This window comes from Rhipicephalus microplus, chromosome 9 (assembly GCF_043290135.1).
Source record: "Rhipicephalus microplus isolate Deutch F79 chromosome 9, USDA_Rmic, whole genome shotgun sequence".
Lineage (NCBI taxonomy): Eukaryota > Metazoa > Arthropoda > Arachnida > Ixodida > Ixodidae > Rhipicephalus > Rhipicephalus microplus.
Genome location: NC_134708.1, coordinates 22931647 through 22950437, shown reverse-complemented (window position 1 = coordinate 22950437; position 18791 = coordinate 22931647). Strand labels below are relative to the sequence as shown.

At 47.4% G+C, this 18791-nt stretch overlaps 1 protein-coding gene across 3 annotated transcripts in view; it reads right to left on the bottom strand.

Annotated features, from left to right (window-relative positions):
• LOC119163605 (uncharacterized) overlaps positions 1–18791 on the bottom strand; it is a 67420-nt gene that overhangs the window by 8868 nt on the left and 39761 nt on the right. Inside the window, exons 1-3 of one of the 3 annotated variants that reach the window (XM_075873315.1) lie at positions 13856–14356; positions 8440–8548; positions 4751–5067 (exon numbers count right to left, since the gene is read on the bottom strand). In XM_075873315.1, coding sequence (XP_075729430.1) covers positions 4751–5067; positions 8440–8505 — 383 coding nt within the window. In that variant the 5' untranslated portion in view covers positions 8506–8548; positions 13856–14356. Of the gene's footprint in view, positions 1–4750; positions 5068–6095; positions 6197–8439; positions 8549–13855; positions 14357–18791 lie in introns of those variants that run through there. The other 2 variants (XM_075873314.1, XM_075873316.1) reach the window with 2 other exon arrangements.

Sequence of the window (18791 nt, the reverse complement as noted above, 5' to 3'; positions counted from 1 at the left end):
ACAACTCTCGGGCGGCTCTATACTTGGCCGTACTGAACGCATTCATCGGATCGTATTGAAGGAACCGCACATCGGAAGCATTGCTCGGTTGAGCTTGCGGCGATTAGTGCACGCTCCACGTGAAGAAAAGAGTTCTACTTTCTGCCTAAGTGCATCGACCTGCGCCGACCGAAGCAGTAACGTTTTTCACCTTGAGTTCCAATCACTTCGTGAACGCGCAACGAACGATTACGTGGTGAGGCAGGACAACTAATTAATGGCAGTGTCCTCATTGTTTTGAAATAGTTTACTGATTGGGTACCGATTGCAGCGAATGATATTGGCTAGAGAAGGCGCATGTGCTGTCCATTGTGATTTTCGTATCGTCCCTCGTGAAGCAGTATATGTTATATTAGACCTGGTTAGTGAATAGTGACTGATTAGGGAGAAAAATTCAGCTCCATGTTCAACATCGAATAAGTGAGCATGACTCAGCGCTGAAGAGAAGGATGCGGTAGAGTAAGAATAGAAAACAGTAGAGAGGGCGTTTTGTTGAATTCACATTAGGAGCATCAGTCCGCACATCTCAGACCTCTTACCGACCAGCTGACAAAAGTCTACCAAATCCAGGTCAGGTAGGAAAGCTCGGTCATGAGATCATAAGCTCAGGACCCAGGGAGCCGGGTAACGTTGCTCTTGAACAGGGGATAGTTTACATTAGTAGCCATTATCCAACATTATCCAACAGGGGTGCGGCGATGGCGTAGTGGTTAGAGCATCCGCCTCGCATGCAAAAGGTCTGTGGTTCAAATCCCGGTACCGCGCAGATCCCAACCGGATGAAACGAAATCCACGTGGTGATGGAACTGCACTAAAAGGCCTGGGGTGCGGCCTCACCGGCAACCACCGCCGGCAACACACTTCCTCACCAGAGAAAGATTGGCCATCCTGGTGCAGTATCTGGCCACTACCTCCCACATGCATACATCAACTAACTGGGAGAGGCCTTTGTCCTGCAGTGGACGTAGTCAGGCTGATGATGATGATCCAACATTAAATAGTACTAGATGACACCAGCCATTATAGATGACAGCAGCCATCATTTAGATAGAACATAGATGACACCAGCCATCATTTAGCGAAATAGGGCACCTGAGATGGACATTCGCCAATAGTAGGCCATTGGCGAATAAAGAATTTCTGACAATTTTCAATATTCCGAAATCTTGGTTGAAGTGATACATGAACATGCGAACCCACCAAGTGCGTTTTAAATGTCTCGAAGGATTGTTTCTCATGAATACATAGTGTAGGACCGCGGTTAGAATTGGTTGCGTGGCAGTTTGCTTTGCGTCGTAAGCTTGGGAAGGCAGGTCAGCCTTTGGCAGGCAGCATTCTTTTAATGGGACTCAGTTGAAGCGTGTCTGACCGGATGTGCTGTGAACGCACAGACAGTACGGCGCTAGCATCGTACCCCGCGTAGTTCAGCGGTGCCGTAGACTGCCAAACGTTTAGAGTCCCTGTTGACTCAGGAAAGTTATGCAGGCCTGTGCGGTAGGCGCAGCACAGTCACAGCGAAAGCTAGAAGAGCAGCCTTTCAGAGCCTTTTCAAAACACTCATTGGGTAACTACTGCAAGTACACTTACTTGGTACCCACGAGGGCATTAATAACAAACTTTCGGGTAGGAGGCTGGCATTCGCTGTGCTATTTTTCGTCATTATTCTGAGAAGAATGGTACCCACTAAACATTTGCAAGGAATTATGTGCCAGTTGTTCATGCAGTGGCTCACGACGATGAGGAATCATGGCTGCAGCGGGTATGCGCCACAGTTAATAGGGGAACAAGAACAAGCTTTTGTGATGGTTTGGCACATTGGACGGCCCACTCGTTACGCTATTCGCATTGTGCGACGACTGGTTGTTCTTTCACTGTTGTAAAACGCTTTATAAGTCGAATTAACGCGATTGCTTACTCGACATCGAGCCTGCCTAAGGCAAGTTTGACAACAAGTCACAAGCACCGGATTAGCTCAGTAGTAGAATACTGGGCTGGCACCCTGCGGACCCAGGCTCGAGCCTCACTGTGCCATTGGTGCTAGGTCATGCCTGCCTAAGGCAAGTTTGGCAGCAAGTTACAAGTACCGGCGTAACTCGGTGGTAGAATATTGGGATGGCACGCAGCGGACCCGGGTTCAAGCCCCACTGTGTCCTTGGTGCAAGGTTTTTCTAATTTCGCGCGATGCGGTTACGGACACTTGTGGCGGAGGACAACAACTACGCGTGACCCGAAAAGTTATCCCATAACAGCTTTCGCTGTAAAAGAAACCGACCCCCACGAGTGCAACAAAAGGGGTGCGATTAGAAACGTCATTGTGATGACCCTCTCATTGCCTCACAGCCCTTTCAGCCGGCGTATAAACGGGCCTCTTCCGAGACCCAGCGTGGAGCGGTGACTCCTCGCATCGGTTCGCGCTCACCGTTTATAGGCAGCGCGTGTCGCGAAAACGCGGAGGTAGCCGACAACCTTTCGTTACGGTCCGGCTTAGCTCCGGTAGATCTTGGAAGCTGGCGGGCTGGCGACCGTGGCGGATGTCGCGGACTCGCTCGCTGGATTTCGTGCCGACCTGTTGTGCCCCCGTGATCGACGATAGCGCAGCTCTGGCCGACTGGGTTGGTCCTACGCCACCTCCTGACGCCGACCAGAGCTCTCGCTGAGTGGTGCCCCGTCCTCGGACTCCCGCGACCGTGTCCATCTTTCCTATGTTCTCATTTACGTATGTGGGTCTCTCTCTCCCTGCCCTATCTCTATCCATATTCCTTTATTCCGCCTTATTCCTTTTAATCCCTCCTTACCCCCATCCCTCGTGAGCCACTGTTGAGGTGTCGCATCATGATGCAGACAGCTTTTGTTCTTGTTGCCCTTCACTTGTGGCTCATACCCACTGAGTGGGATCGGCCAATAATTGAGTGGCCTTATAAAGTATTGTCCTATTTTAGAGTTGGAAATTGGAAACGTTACAAATTTGAGAATGAAATTTTAACGATCACTGATCTGTTCTTACTATGTTTTTTCGCATTAGTAATAGATAATAACCTAGATCAAAACCTAGCTTAAAAAAGAAGTAGTTATGCGTATGTGGACACAGAATAATAATATTAGTTTGTTAGTCTTTTCGTTTCATTCAAACGATTCCACACTGCTTCGCAAACTTTCGCACTGGCAAACCCAGAAATGGAGGCTCCAAAGGACAGTTACGGGGTTCACTGTCTTCTTTTCTTTCTTTTAAGAAGCACTTACACACACAGATGTCGCAGCAATCGGATACCCGGTCGGCGATTTGGTGCGCATTGTCGCAGTGGCATGTCTTCGACTGCTCCCGCGCAAATGAGCTCGTAAGTGGAACCACGGGTGGTTGGAGAGCAGTTCCTCTTACAGCGCACAGGGGACAGGCGGATTATATCCCCGTCATCAAGAAGTTGACCTGCTACAAGAAAGCCGTACTATCGCCACAATCCCCAGTATACGTGTACCTCTGTCTAGATAATTTTGCGCCGCAGAGCTTGCCCATGCCTCTGACTTTTTCTAGTTTTGTTTTATTTACATTTTGGTTGTTGTCTTATTTGGGGAGAGGGCATGAGCCCATGCGCTCACGAAGGCAGAGTCCTCGTGGCGGAGTTTTGATCGACCAAATGTATACTGTCCCATTAATGGACAAACAGGCTACGATTCGCTTAGAGTTGTGTAAGGCTGGAGCACCGAAGAAAGAAGAGGTCCCGGAGCTCTGCCAAGCGTCCTGAACCGGGCTTGAGGTGTTAGGCACCATCTGCTTTGCCGAATTTCGTAGGGTCGCCCTACAGGAGTCGGTTCATTTCCAAAGTGTTTTTTTTCTCTCGTAACTTTGAACTTTGATGTCCGTACTTATGTACCTTTTGTACAGTCTGTAAATACAAGTTTTTCTCAGCCTACCAGAACCTACCCAGCGTTTCTGCTTCATCTTCAAGCGACCAGCAAGTCAATCACCGCTATTTGCATAGCAGCAGTACATTTCTTCTCCCACTTAGCTATACCACCTTGGGTGGAGCGTCTCAACATCGCAAAGAACCTGAATTTTACTTGTACGTACATGCACAAATGCTTGATTACAAAACACATACGTTTGTTGTATTTAAATGTCAAAGCTTGTTGTAATAGACGCAAACATTCGTTACGACATTGCTGCCACTGACGGAGGTGCGCTCTTTTCGATTGACGATTCACAAGTTCGAATTCCCTTTAAACGTTGAAAATGCACTTTTAAAATCAGAGTTCATTGAATAAATCCAAATTGTCAGAAATTTTACGGGCGAGCGTTTATCGAATTTTCACACTTAACTCGGGCCCTAAATATGGGCCATCCAGTGAATACGGGAATAAGCTGGGCTGGGAGACAGGGTCTCTTCGCCACTCCTGGCACCCAGGCCTCAATACGCTGGTTTAAATAAAATTCCCACGCACCCAACCACAGACCTACTTACTCACCCCCTCCCCACTCACCCCTCTCACTTACTACTCTCCCTTCCACTCACTCACCGCCCTCACTCACCCCTCCCACTCACTACTCACCCTTCCCACTCACTCACTCACCCTCCCACTCACTCACTCACCGCTCCCACTCACTCACTCACCGCTCCCACTCACTACTCCCCCTTCCACTCACTACTCCCCTTCCACTCACTACTCCCCCTTCCACTCACTACTCCCCCTTCCACTCACTCACTCACTCACTCACCTGCTCCTCTTGAACCAAGCAGAGACGAGCTTCGCTGACGACGACGAGGTATCGCGGGCCTCGAAAGTCATCACGCAGGTTGCAACAATGATGAAGCCTCCCAGTCCCATGACCAGGGGGCCTAGGTAGGTCAGGCTGTCGAGGTGCCGGTCGCGGTGCTCGTTCTTTACGCGCACCGTGCTGTTGCCTCGCCTCTCCTCGACGGTGGACAGGTGGTCCGAGTAGAAGCCCACGGTGGCCATTGATGCACCGATCACGATGAGAACCAGGCCCGTGGTCATCGCCTTGCACGCTGCCCAGAGGCACTGGTCGCTCACCTGCGCCCATGTGATCGGTACTCGAAAGGTGTTAGGCTTGGGGCCGCGATGGCCCTTACACCTGCTGTCGCTCTAACGTAAAGTTTAAATGCTATGATTGTTCATTTTCGTTGGTCAATTCGTTGGTTCATTTTCGTTGGCGAAGCTGTAAGGGTAGTTTGGGAACTCAACGAGGCCCACTAGAGCAAAAAAAAGCAGTAAAGACGTGCGCACATTCACAAACACACAGTTGGGTGCACTGCGTAGTAAAAAAAATCGATCATTTGTGCTTGCGAAGCAAGCAAATCAAAAGTAACAAACTGGGTTAGCAGAAAAAATTGAACAGGCGTTCAATAGCATGCAAGAGTTCAAGGCTAAAAACAAATGGAAACTACGCAGGGCAATGTTAGTATAGACAAAGCTGGTCGCATTTGTGAATGGCAGATACGCAAAGGTCTACAAACATTCTGTAGCTCACTCAGACTCGCTTATAATGTGTACCCACTTGGACCCACTCGGACTCAGACTGACCAAAACGTTCCTCAACGTTCCATGTTGTGGTGTACACGTATCCCGAAGGAGTACGGCCACCAGCGTGGGTCCGGTCTTAGCGAGCCGCAGGGCACGCGTTAACCGTCGCCGTGGCGAGAACACGATACTGCTCAAAGTCGCAACACTTTATTGTGGCAACACCAAACGCGGTACAGCCCGTTGCAAAGGCGCGACGGGAAAGCAAATCGGCTTATCCACGCCACGGGCACAAAAGTACTACACAGGGTGCCACGAGCACGTCTCTGCGGTAAAGGTGATCCACGGAGACACCGGGACCAAGGCCCGGTTGCTCGAGCGAGGGCAAAGGCGCTCGCGTTGGCTTCGGAGGGAGATGGGTCGGCGTAGCTAGGCCACGCACTAGGACACCGTACCACCCTTCGGCCGTGCGTACGCAGTGGGGCAACAAAAGGTGAGCGTTCGCCTCGGGCGCGAGGCGCCGTCAGCGAAGTCCGACGAGCCCCGAGCGACGGGGGGACAGAAAAGATTGCGTGGCTCACCGTCTGCAGTCCCGGAGAGTATCTATCTGCCCGCTCCCGACACAGCGCGCGAAAACCTCTCGGGAGACCTCGCGCGCAGCGCCACAGTCAGCATCCGCTACCGGGTGAGGGGGTTAAACGTCACTCCGCTCTCCCAGCACGGCAGACAACAAAGGAGGGGAGACATGTCGGGACATGAGAACGGCAGAAAAGGCGGCAAAGCCCGCGCAAAGGCAGCGGGCTAGCCTCAATTCCCACAATGTATTGTCTATCATGACAGTACTTGACATTTTTTATTGCGTTCCAATTTTTCTCAATGTGTTTATTTTTCCTTTTCTTGCTGTGATTGAGATGTTTTGTTCTTTATTGTGATCCTGCGATTGATGTACAACCTTTCCTGCATGGATCACGTGGTGGTCTGCAGTACTGATAAATAAATAAATAAATAAATAAATAAATAAATAAATAAATAAATAAATAAATAAATAAATAAAGTAAACGTAACTTACTCGAAATAAGTAGACTAGAACGTTTCTCAACTAGGCTCAAACACACCATACTGTCGCTAACTTGAACACATTCAGACTCACGGCTCGATCGGAGTCTGAGCGAGTCCACTCACGAATCCGTTTGCCTAGAATTAACTTTGTCAGCCACGTTGTCAATGCTTTTGCCACGGTTTCAATGACAACCGCGTGCGTCGTCACACAGTGCCGCACAACTTATCCAAGTACCAGTGGGGTTAGCATTCACAGGCTGCCGAGCGAGCCACAGCGCACAGCAGTGTGGCTTCGAGCTATCAACCGTGATGGCCCCGATGGTATGGGGACACAGACTGAATGCTCATGTCCACAAGCGGAGGTTCTGTCACGTGGTCTCGATACGAGTGCTTCCAAGACACAGGCTTCGCCATCGTCGCCACCGCTGCTGCTGTCTTGCTCTGGCGATGGCCGATCTCGCACGGGTGCGTCAGCGTATGGCTCAAAGCCCAAGTGCAGACTCTGCTCTAGCAGACGATGTGAACTCCTCTCTTGGAGATGACGTGAAAGTCGTCCATTCTACGTTGTGTGTCCGCGATTGATTGATAGATATGTGGGGTTTAGCGTCCCGAAACCACCATATGATTATGAGAGAGGCCGTAGTGGAGGGCTCCGGAAATTTCGACTATCTGTTTTTTTTAATGTGCACCCAACTCTGAGCACACGGGCCTATGGCATTTTCGCCTCCACCGAAAATGCAACCATTATAGCCGGAATTCAATCCCGCGGCTAGCGGGCCAATAGCCGAGCACCTTGGCCACTAGACCATCGCGGTGGGGCTGTGTGTCTGTGACGTTATGGTATTATAGTGGTGACGGCGTCGAAACCAAAACAGAGTCAATTATTTTAACCCTTAAAAAACAGCAAAGAATTATTGCCTCAGCCTGCACAACCATAGTATAACGGTATTATGCAACTAATCACGGTCGACTAAGGCTCAAAAACATCACTGCGTTGCCACGATTTGTATACGACAGAGACTTTTCATTGGCTGTCTTCAAGTGACTTCGGTGGCCAAGTTGACAGGAAAGTGAGCTGGTAAACCGAAATTGCGTTTTTTTTTAGCTATTCAGTAAACTCTGACGATCGAACAAGTGAATATAGTATTCAAGGGATGGCCAGGACTCTGAATACACACATAGTTGAAAAATCTTGGAAAAGGTGTCACGACTCCTTTTTAATGGTTTGATACTAAGCCATCAACTTCAACCAACTACTCCGAATCGCTAGTTCAATCTATGTTATTCACAATTAAACGGCCTTCAAACAACCTCTGAAAATGGAAAAAAAAAACGAGCGCGCAGTTTCCTCAAAATCCCCGTCTTTTCGGCACAATCAGGGAAAAAAAAAAGTTCTCGAGTAGTCCACATTCAAGAAATATCAAGTGTCGACTGTCTCCTACACTGCCTTGTCGCGCTGTCGGATGCCCATTCTCTCTTGTCTTGCATGAACATCGTGCGCGATCAGCTTACTTGTTTTTGTTTTAAGCGTTTTCAACGGTGCCAGCACCGATATGAGCGTATAGTCTAAAGGCGCGGAACTTTGATAGACCCAACGCTTAGTACTGCCTTTGTCCTTGTGCTATATGAAGAAATGCATGGCGACGAAGAGACAGCGCCTACAGTAAGGGCAGCAAGGCGCGAGAGAAACCACTCTCTCGTCTTTGAACTCGGGCTAGTTTGAAGGTCCTTCAGGACAAAAAAATAAAGCAAATCATAAACAAGATAGACATACTGTGTACACTGAGCTGGGCACGCCGCTTTCATTACCACCAGATGCTCCAAGAAAGCACTGGACACCAACCAGCTTGGGCGTCTGCATCTCACCTTTCCGCGTCCAGGCGCATCTCCTGCCCACAGAAAGGCCGGTTGCTGCTGTCGAACACCGCTCATGCCGACACAGGCCGTATCACGCCGACATCGTCAGGTTTGATTCCTGGGAGTGATAGAAGCATCGTTGAGGTGGCAGCTTGCTACAGCGAGAACAAATGAGTAAAACTTGATTAATAATATCTGGGGTTTCATGTCACAAAATAGGGATATGATTATGACAGTGCAGGGTTCCGAAAATTCGGACGAACTGGTGTTCTTTGACGAGCCCTGCCATCGCACAGTACACGAACCTCTACCATTTGGACTCCATCGAAATGCGACTGCCGTGGCCGGAATCGAACCCGCGACCTACGGGTCACCAGATGAGCACCGTGACCACAGCTCCACCATGGTACACGATCAAAAACTTTAATGAAATGATGAACAAAAGATATGCGCGCACGTAAAGCCACACTTGTCCTAGTTGGATAAATGTATCACCCGAGCTTCCACTTCATGCACTGCAGTGGTTACAGTTAAACTGGTGTATGTATTTAGCTGTGCTAGTGTACCAACTTACATGAACCCGTTATACTAGAAAACACACAACTAAAGTGACTGGAGACTACGCATAACAACTTGCCCTTTGTCATTTTTGGTAGTCTATAGAAATCGGAAACGTTCGTTAGCACGGTCTGTCGCTGCTACAGCGCGATCAATTACTTGTCTATAGCGTGTGTTCGGCCACAGCTCTTCCCTTGCGGAATAGTTTGCGTGTGTACACGAGTATTAGGGATTCCTTAAGAGGATACAAAGCTCCGCTGCTAACCCCAAGGTCACCGGTTCGATCTCACCCGTGGCAGTTGCGTTTTCGATGGAGGCAAAGATGCTAGAAGCCCGTGTTTTTAAAATTAGGGGCACATTGAAGAAACCAACGTGGTCGAGATATGCGCAGTTCTCCCCTGCGGCGTGCCTCATAAACATATCGCTGGTTTCACACGTAAAACACAAGTAATTATATTATCAAATCTCACTCCACCACCACTGACCTATTTCAGCACGGGCACGTGCACCCTACCAGCTACTCACAATTCACAGCTTTCGTGGTACAAAAATTCTGCGCGATGTTCAGTAGTAGTAGTAACAGTAGTAGTAGTTGTTGTAGTAGAATAAATAGTGGGAGTAGTATGTAGCCACCAGTACTTTATGAGTTGCTCAGTAGATGGTGGTGGGTGTATATGTCCTTTGACATAATGTAACTAGATGGCGTTAGTGGTTTTCACAGCATATTCACGGTGTAAATGATGAGTGGGGCGAAGCGTCCGTCCGTGCTTCTGTTCGTCCGTCGGGAGGCACGAACAGACGGACGGACGGAGGCATGGACGCTTCACCCCACTCATCACGATTCACTCCGTGAATATGCTGCGATTTTTTTAACATTCCCTTCTTCGAAAAAGCCCGGCTGAGCTAGCGTCAGCATTGCAGCTTTTATTCGAGGCTGCTCGATCGGAATGAGTGCTATTACCTGGAACGCAGGTGCAGTTTAGCGAGGCTGAGATGATGACGCCACCCCAGAACGCGACGACGCTATATAGAGGGCTGCTACTTATAACGATGCGACTGAATCGGGCCGCGGGAACATCGGTATTGCGACACAAGATCTCATCATTGCCGCGCTCTCGAAGTAACGAGGTGCACTCGATGCAAATGCGAGAGGGCACGGAGTGAAAGATCAGCGACTCTCAAATGCTTCCACTTCGTAATACGTGTCTTAAGCAGACTGACTGCGACGCTAATTTTAGCAGCTACATCCATGGTAACAATAAACTGAAAGATGAAGTAGTTACATCACATGACACCACACGACATTTTTGTGACGTTATGATGACGTCACAAATGTTTCTTATTTCGACGCGATTTTTTTTGCGTCCCTCGAGCGTGACTTTTCACTGCGGTCGCCAACGATGGTAAAAGTTCTCGTTCGGTGGGGCATCTATAAGGCTTTCATTTTAAGAAAAAGTGGTAGAGGGAGAGAGAGAGATAAGAAGAAAGGCAGGGAGGTTAACCAAGCTTGGCTCGGTTGGCTACCCTACACTTGGGGTTGGGGAAAGTGAGAAAAAAGCCAATCGTTCAAAGGATGTTGAATGCTGATAGTGTTCCTGTTATAACAGTGAACAGCCTACAATAGCAGTCATTCAGCCAACATTAGGAAACATATTCAACATTGGTGAACTATCGATCAATATTAGACAAGTGTATATCAACATACTGTTGCGACATAAAGGGCTTGACCTTTCCGCTATCGAAATTACGAGGTACGATTGATACAAATGCGTCGTAGTAAAAGGTCAGCGTGTCTCAAGCACAAACAACTTGCCTATCGAGTTATCATTGGAGCATATTATATGAACTTGCACAATGTATTTCGTGAAACTTTGAATATCAGGTGCGATGAGTGGTGTAAACGCTCAACTTGATTTTTTTTACAAACATAGCTCCCACTTAGTACTGTAATCCACTTACTCTGTTCATATGGAATTTCATCTATTCAGGAGCTGGCCAAATATTTTCTCGACATTCTCATCTACAATTACGTGAATAAAAAAACCTCCCATTCCTTTACTACACTCAAGTCTGTTCCAGGTGTCATATACTCGTTTTGCAAAGGCCAATAACTTTTTACCGAAAACCCAGGACCAATTAGGGCAAATTTACCGTAAAAGATTTGTCTGTATTCTTGTGGAATTCTTTACCTTTGGAGATAAAAAGTAGATCCCTTGAAATGTTTAAAAAAGGCTTGCGTTCGCACTTACTCAATTCTTAGTGCTTACTATTATAAAGAGTATGTTGTTGCATTTTTTGTTCTTTTCTGCATTTTTTGCATCGTGCTTATCTGTACTTTATTTCTCTCAATTTATTTTACTCACCCTGATAATGACTGATATTATACAGAGTGACTGTTATTGCATATCTTATTAGTTTCTTTGTACTTATATACACATTTCGTATATCTTATAGTCGCTAATTCGTGCTTATGTGTATATTTGTATATTATTTTTGGATCCCTACCACTGTTTACTATTGCGTTTTAACTCTGATGAATAATTTTTTATGAGGTCTCACTGACAGTCTTGAAATTTTGAGACCTCCTTCTGTATTTGTAAGCAACACATGCAATTTATCACTCGTATTTCAAATTCGAATAAACTTTAAATTTCCAATTCCGTAAGCGGCCTGACTGTGACGTTCCTCCTAGAAAAACTTGCTCGGTATAACCTTAAAAGTTGTCGCCGAGTATAGGAAACATTGAAAAATTTGACGTAGCTCTACTATGGAAGTAAATATGGCAGCTAACTTAATAGTAGAGAAATGTTCAATGCGTTCGAAATTGCCCCTGTTCACAACCGTACCTTGCAGCACAGAACAGATGTAACATGCCTAATTAGCCATTGTCTTCAAAAAAAAAAACATGAAAGCCTCAAAGAAACGTCAGTGACGTATGAAAGCATTTTCCGAAGTATTGCGACAATGCAGTTTTCCTTAAGCTGGTGAAATCGAAATACAATAGACCGGTCTTGAATCGCTGTTTTCACTTTCGTACAATGAAAAACAGATCCACGCAGAGAGAGAAAAAGAGAAAGAGGCGGTTCTCGATGCCTGTTTTACGATTCAATGTGCGTCAGTAGATCATTTACATAAAGATCGAAGGAATCCACCCTTTGGTTTCCGGGTTTCTCTCTCTGAAAAAACAGGTGTGGTGGATTGGCTATCAACAGGTATGAAGCACCGGTGCCACAGAGCAGCGGATGAATTCATTTTTTTTATAAGTACAACGTGTCATGTTTGCATGTATCAATTACAGAACCCCATAACGCCCACGGGATAATGTAAGGCGGGATTCGTTTAGTATATTCAACAACTGAATTAAACGCAGGAAACACCACGCGAATGAGAGAACTAATTTCTCGCGATAATTTTAACTAATCAGCAATTACAGTATGGCTGTAATAATTTACATATGGACAGATATATAAAGCGCCATACATACATACATACACACATACACACACACACACACACACACACACACACACACACACACACACACACATACATACATACATACATACATACATACATACGTACAATATATATAAAGATGGATATATTTGGTTCTTTTTGGGAATATTGTCTATATATCGATAAATAATGGTAAGGACGTAGGTTTATTTGCTCGTTAGTGTAATTGATTTTAGGCCATGCGGAGTTATGAAAGTGGCAAAAATGTTATATTTGGTAAAATATGCAAAATCTCCCACACTAACCACAATATGATACCACGCACGGCGTTTCCGAAATGATTGACAACCCACCAAAGAAAAGTAATTGACACTGGAAAGAAATCGCAAGAGAGGAAGTCTGACGTTAAAATCAATGTAATCAACTATTTTACTCACCTGAACTCCATACCTTGAATGTAAATCGTTATTCACAATGACTGAGTGTGCGCGCGTGTGCTGCCGAATGGGCCGTGTTTATCTCTCTTCCCTCTCTCCTCTTTATCTTTCATCTCCCCATACCGCTCCCATGCGCAGGGTAGCAAACCGGCTGCCTATAAGCTGGTTAATCTCCCTGCCGTTCTTTTCCTCCTATTTTCCTTCCTTCCTTATTCACAAGATAAATTAACCTAGTCAACCCTGCGTTAAAACTACTACAATTATTAATTTATATTCACTGCTGCGTCAGTCGCGACCAAAAGCGCATGCCGCGTTCAACAGGTGTGAAAAAAAAAATCAATGCGTGCCTCCCACTACCGCCCACACCCGAATGCCGATAGAGCGAGCGAGGACACGGAATTTACGGCATGCTCACGCGATTGAACAGGCGAAAAAAGATTCACCTCTTCCCCTAATCTAGATTTGCAAGCCTCATTTTTACATAGCGCGGCAGGTGTTGCTCGATCTTGCGTGTTTGAGTCGTTTCCCCGTGCTCACCTGCACGAAATATGTTCTTGCGTTCCAATACACGAGAATATCAAGATGCATTTCTTGTAGTACGTGTTGTTGTCCGAGATGGATTCGCGAAGCGGGTGACGACGCAAAAAAAAAGCTGTGGACATCTCGACAATTCGACACGCTCATTACATGCTGTAACCTTCGTTCGTACTCTGAAAGCGATCGCCTCGCTATTAGAACGATCCTGATCACAAAGTACAACAGTAGACAGCCACAAAGCAGACGACTTAACGAAACACGACCAGACGACACTACCAACGCTAAGAATCAGCACACTGTTTCGTTTTATCAGTCGCGGAAGACAATGTTGTGACGGTGGTCTCGCAAAAAACGCCAACCACGCAGCGGCTGTGCTTCAAATGCCAGCTAATTAGGAGTAATTAGCGCTAAACCGTTTCCTCTCGGCACCCACTCACCTCGAAGTTCACCGATGTGGCGGTCTTCCCAGGAGCAGGCGCGACGCCGCTGTACGCCTCCGATCTCGGCTGTCGCCGTCGGCCATGGCGCTCTTCTTCGGAGCTCGCGTTCTTGCGGCACGGCCGTTCTGGGCTCCGGGGACAGTCGCTGGCGGGCTGCCACCACGAGCGCTTACCCTTCCTTCTCTTCCTACTTCACAACTCGGCTCTCCTCCATCATGTGGTCACGTTTGTTCTCTCCGCTTCCATCTTCTCTCCACCACAAAGCGTTCGCGATCAAAAGCGCGCACGGAATGTCCTCAGAGCGCGCGCGCACAGCGCGCTCTGGTGGCCCTTTACGTGCAAAGTATTCACCGATACGCAGCTTCGGCGATCAAGCGTCTTTTACGACTTGTCAAGGGATTCGGAGTTCACGTGTTTCCGAGAAAGAAGGGCTCGAACGAGCCGGCGTTGTGACCGAGACCTGTTTGAGCGATTCCTTCTCGAAGGGAGCTACGTGACAGTGCGCCCAAACCTGCCGGCGCTGCAACGCTAACTCTCCACCACCTGCGCTGGGCATTGCGCAAGGACGAAGAGCGTGCTAGCAGCTGTAGCGGCGGTGCGCCTGTTTGTTTCCCTCCCGACGATGAGGAGGAGGAAGGATAGAAAAAAAGAGAAGGAAAGGGAGGTCAAGAGCGAAATCCTCTCGACAACGCCTCCGCCCTTTCTGCGTCGTCGTACAAAAGGATGCAGTGCCGTCGGGCTCTACAGCAGCCGGCGAGCGGATGCATTTCAAACCGGAACGTCTCAACAGACGCCACCCCCGTTACGTCTTCGTCTGCATCCGTCGGGACGTCGTCTGCTCACCGAAAGAGAAGCAGACGTCAGAACTATCAAAGCCGTAGCAGTGTTAGAACTAGGCCTACGTTAGGGTCTGAAACGCATCAATTCGAAAAGCCACCACCCAGTTTTCTCTGGTTTTTGTCGGCATGGCAGCTCGTTAAGGCACCGCACTAATTCCTCACGCGCAGGGTGGCTACTCTAAGAAATTTACCGTGTCGCGTTTTTTTAAAATCCATTGCACAGTTTTAACGAGACTGAGCCATACGACGAGCGCTGTGACAAAGGGAAGACGGGGAAAGAGGGAGGCATGCGAGGGGATTGGCGCATGCGCGTGGGGATCGATTTCGAGCGTCGCCGCGGTGAAGGCACGAACGTTCGGGCTGTTGAGGGCTAGAATGCCGTGCGGCTCAAGGCTGGAGCCCGAGGCATGCGGCCCTGTGTCTTTCCATAGGAGGTGAGGAGGCCAGGGTCGTTGCCTTCTCAGGGTTGAGGTCTGCTCCTTGACGCTGGGGTCTGTATGTAACGGGTTGCGGCAGGCTGGTGGCGTTGGCGCTCGATGAGCAACTGATGACTCTGACACTCGCAAACGAGCACCTATATCGATCAATCGTTGCGCGACGGTAGCGTGATCAAAGAGCGATCGCGGAAACAGAGGGAGACGTGAAGCAACGCGTTTCGCAGTAGTGGTCCGGACATATGGGAATGTAATGATCAATCTTCAGCAAGTCTGGCAAGCAAAGAAAAAAAAACACAGAACCAACCGCAGTCCCCCACGCGATTTCCTTCAACGACACGAGGGAAAGGCCACTTCCTTCTTCGATTGTATCGATATATTCTTATCCGTAAGCTATCCTCATACCTATTCGTAAGCTATCCGTATATCCCTTCTCCGCAAACTTCTCTCCTTCATTCATAGCCAGGGTCCTGTTCTGGTAGACCTGGTGCCTTTAGGTGATATGCGAGGAATTTTTCGTAGTAAAATCACGTTCTACGTGATGCCAATAGGCAGAAAATGAGTGCCCCACACTCGCCGCAGTGGCAACCGGTGGGGCTGACTAATGCTCTAAAGTATAATGCATATGCATACCCCATAAAGTGGTATGGGAGCACAGCCGCCTTTGTTGCGGTCCCTGCCCACGGCAAGTTATTTTTTTGTCCACATTTCTTTTCTCGCATTTATATTATTATTACTTCTAACAACTCCCCCTTTACTTTTTTTGGCATGATTGTTAGATCTCTATAACACTTCATCCGAGAGGTATCCGTATATATTCTTCCTCCGTAAGCAACGCTCCTCCCTATCCATAAGCTATCCGTATATCCGTCCTCCGTAGCTACCCTATTCCATATCCGTAAGTGATTCGCATATACGTTCTCCGTAAGCTATTATTTAGTTTGTATACATAAAAACACTAGGATACAGGAAATAGGGAAGGAACAGGCTCAACCCTGCCACCTATTTGGCACAACGCTTGCCTGCTTCTTCTGAAAAGGAGAGACAGAGGAAAGGAATGCAAGAGGCAAGAAAAAAGGACAAAAAGAGGAAATAAAAATAAAAAAGAACAAAGAACGCACGCAAACACAAATAGTCACATGAACAATGTCTCTAAACGCGAGGCCAAATCGGTTTTATTTAAGTTAGCAGGGCTCGATGGGCCTGGTCACTCCTAAAAGCATGTCCTCCTGGAAACAGGCAATCGTCAGGGGTCCTACATTTAAGTACATATCTCTCCTTCGTAAGCTATCCTCCTCCCTATTTATACGCCATTCATTAGTCCCTCCTCCGTAAACTTTTCGTACTCTACGAGGCTTTTCATTGCCTTCGGGATCGGAGGAATTCGAAGCTCTTTGCACCTCATGTGGCTGTGCAGTGCCTCCAAGACCGGCTCGCTTGCGAACAAGATGTTGGAACGGGATCACGTCATTTTGAGACAACACCTTATATAACGTAAGCCTTTCTGACTGCACAATTACGGGAAATGTGGTGTCATTACGACATTTTAGGGAGACGTCATTCCACGGTGATTTTTCGCATCCCTCTTAAAACCACCGAAACCATCAACAAGCAGTTAATGCTTTTGATATGTGGTGTTTAACGTCCCAAAACCAACACATGAATATAAGAGACGCCATAGTAGAGGGCTCCGGAAATTTCGACACCTTGGGGTTTTTTAACGTGCACTCAAATCTGAGCACATGGGCCTACAACATTTCCGCGTCTATCGGAAATACAGCTGCCGCCGGCGGGATTCGATCCCTGAGAATTTAATGATGTCACCTTGAAAAAAAAAGTAAAGGTGCTATGTTGTGCAACATGCTCTGTCATCAGTTCTTGCTTTATTTACTACACTATTTTTGTTGGTTAAGTGTTGTCTTTTTTCTCTATTCGTATTTTCTTCCTACTTTTTTTTATTTATCGCTTGCTTCCTTTTTTTTCTATTATACGTGGGCTTGCTTGCATAACGCCAAGTAACGACGTTTTTTATACTCAATTCCCCCCCCCCCCCCCCTCAATGTCACTCTGCTGTCAAGCGAGGTTTATATGAACCCAAGAATAGAACTTGTGCCTAGTGAAGTGATTAAATAATTTGTTTCCTAGATCACGTCACCATCCGTGGTGACCCGCTAGAGAATCGCCCAAAAATCAGGGGCCCATCCCTAATCAGAAATATGTGAGCAGGCGATGCTTGGCGTGTATGTGCCGGATGTATGTTACTTCTTTTTACAGAGAAGTGCTTCCTTACGGAGCCTTTGGGGTCCGGGATCTGTCGTAGATCTTGAACAGGTGTGTGTCGCAGAAAGTGCGTAAATACCAGTGCAGATATGTGGCACTCACAACTCACCACTACGCTTACTACTACTACCGGTATTGCTCTCAGTTCGGCCATCCACTTTATTAAAATATCACTTCAACCATCTGAAATAATTCGCACAGCGAGGACTTCATTTCCGGCGCGCGGACATCACCGCGGACGCCGCAGACAACGCCGGATGCCTGACATAGCCCGTCTAAGAAATGCATTCGCATTTTTAAAAAACCCTGCGCAGTCCGAAAGGCACGTCAAACCAAACACGCTGCTTACCAGCGCAACAACACTTCTCTTGCTACAGCAACAAGAACGACCATGGGTTCATATCCGGGTAACAATAAAACGCTATCACGTGAAACGGCAAGTCATTTCGACAAAAGATGAAATTGCCATATGATAATCGGCTAATCGCCGACGAGCCCACGATAAAGGAAGCATCAGTAATCGAAAGAAGACGCACACATATACGCGTATAACCTGCGCATCTTCAAAGCTCACATTTTTCTACGCTCAACGGAGCAGATTTATTTGCTTACGACGCTGATACTGTATTTGATGGCTCATAAGCTTCGCTTGGAAACAAAAATCCTGAACAGCTGAAGGCAAAAGATACTGTAAAGCGTGCTTCACCGCGCACGAGTCCTTACTTAGGAAAAGCACCCTGCAAGGTCGTTAATGCTTTCCATTTGAGAAGAGCATCGACACTGGCGCGAAGAACGGAGATGAAAAGGTCGTCTAGAACTATTTCGCTCTCTTGTCTAGCTAAGACACTGACACAAAGAACGATACCCGTTACAAAAAAAGTAAAAAAGATAAAAGGACGCCGAACAAATACATTTTCCAAGGTGTGCAGCCGGTGGCTCTCCTTCCATCAGCGACGAAACGGAAGCTCCGGTGAAAGCCCCAGGCTTTGCGAGGGAAACTGAACAGATCTCTTCGAAATGGGTAGAAGTGGGAATAAACGTGGAGAGAGGGGAGTGGGGCGGGAGGGCACAATGGCTTGTTTAGCTTTGCCTGACGTGATCAGGGCCTGCTGTCGAAGCTATTTCGTGATCCCCGAAGGACGGGAAATGTCGAGGGCTAGAGAGATGATGTTCAGTGGAGTAGGATTTTTCGCAGTCCCAAGGACGCTAAAGCCGGTAAAGATGGGATGCGAAAGAAAAGGAAAAAAAAAACTATTACCAGGAAGCCTAGAAAGCGAAGTGAGGTACTTTCTCTTCAGAGAGGCCTTTCGGGAAAGTAGGAAACGTGGCCGAATGGACGGTAGAAGGCAAAGCAATAAAGGCAGTAAAGGAAAGCATTTT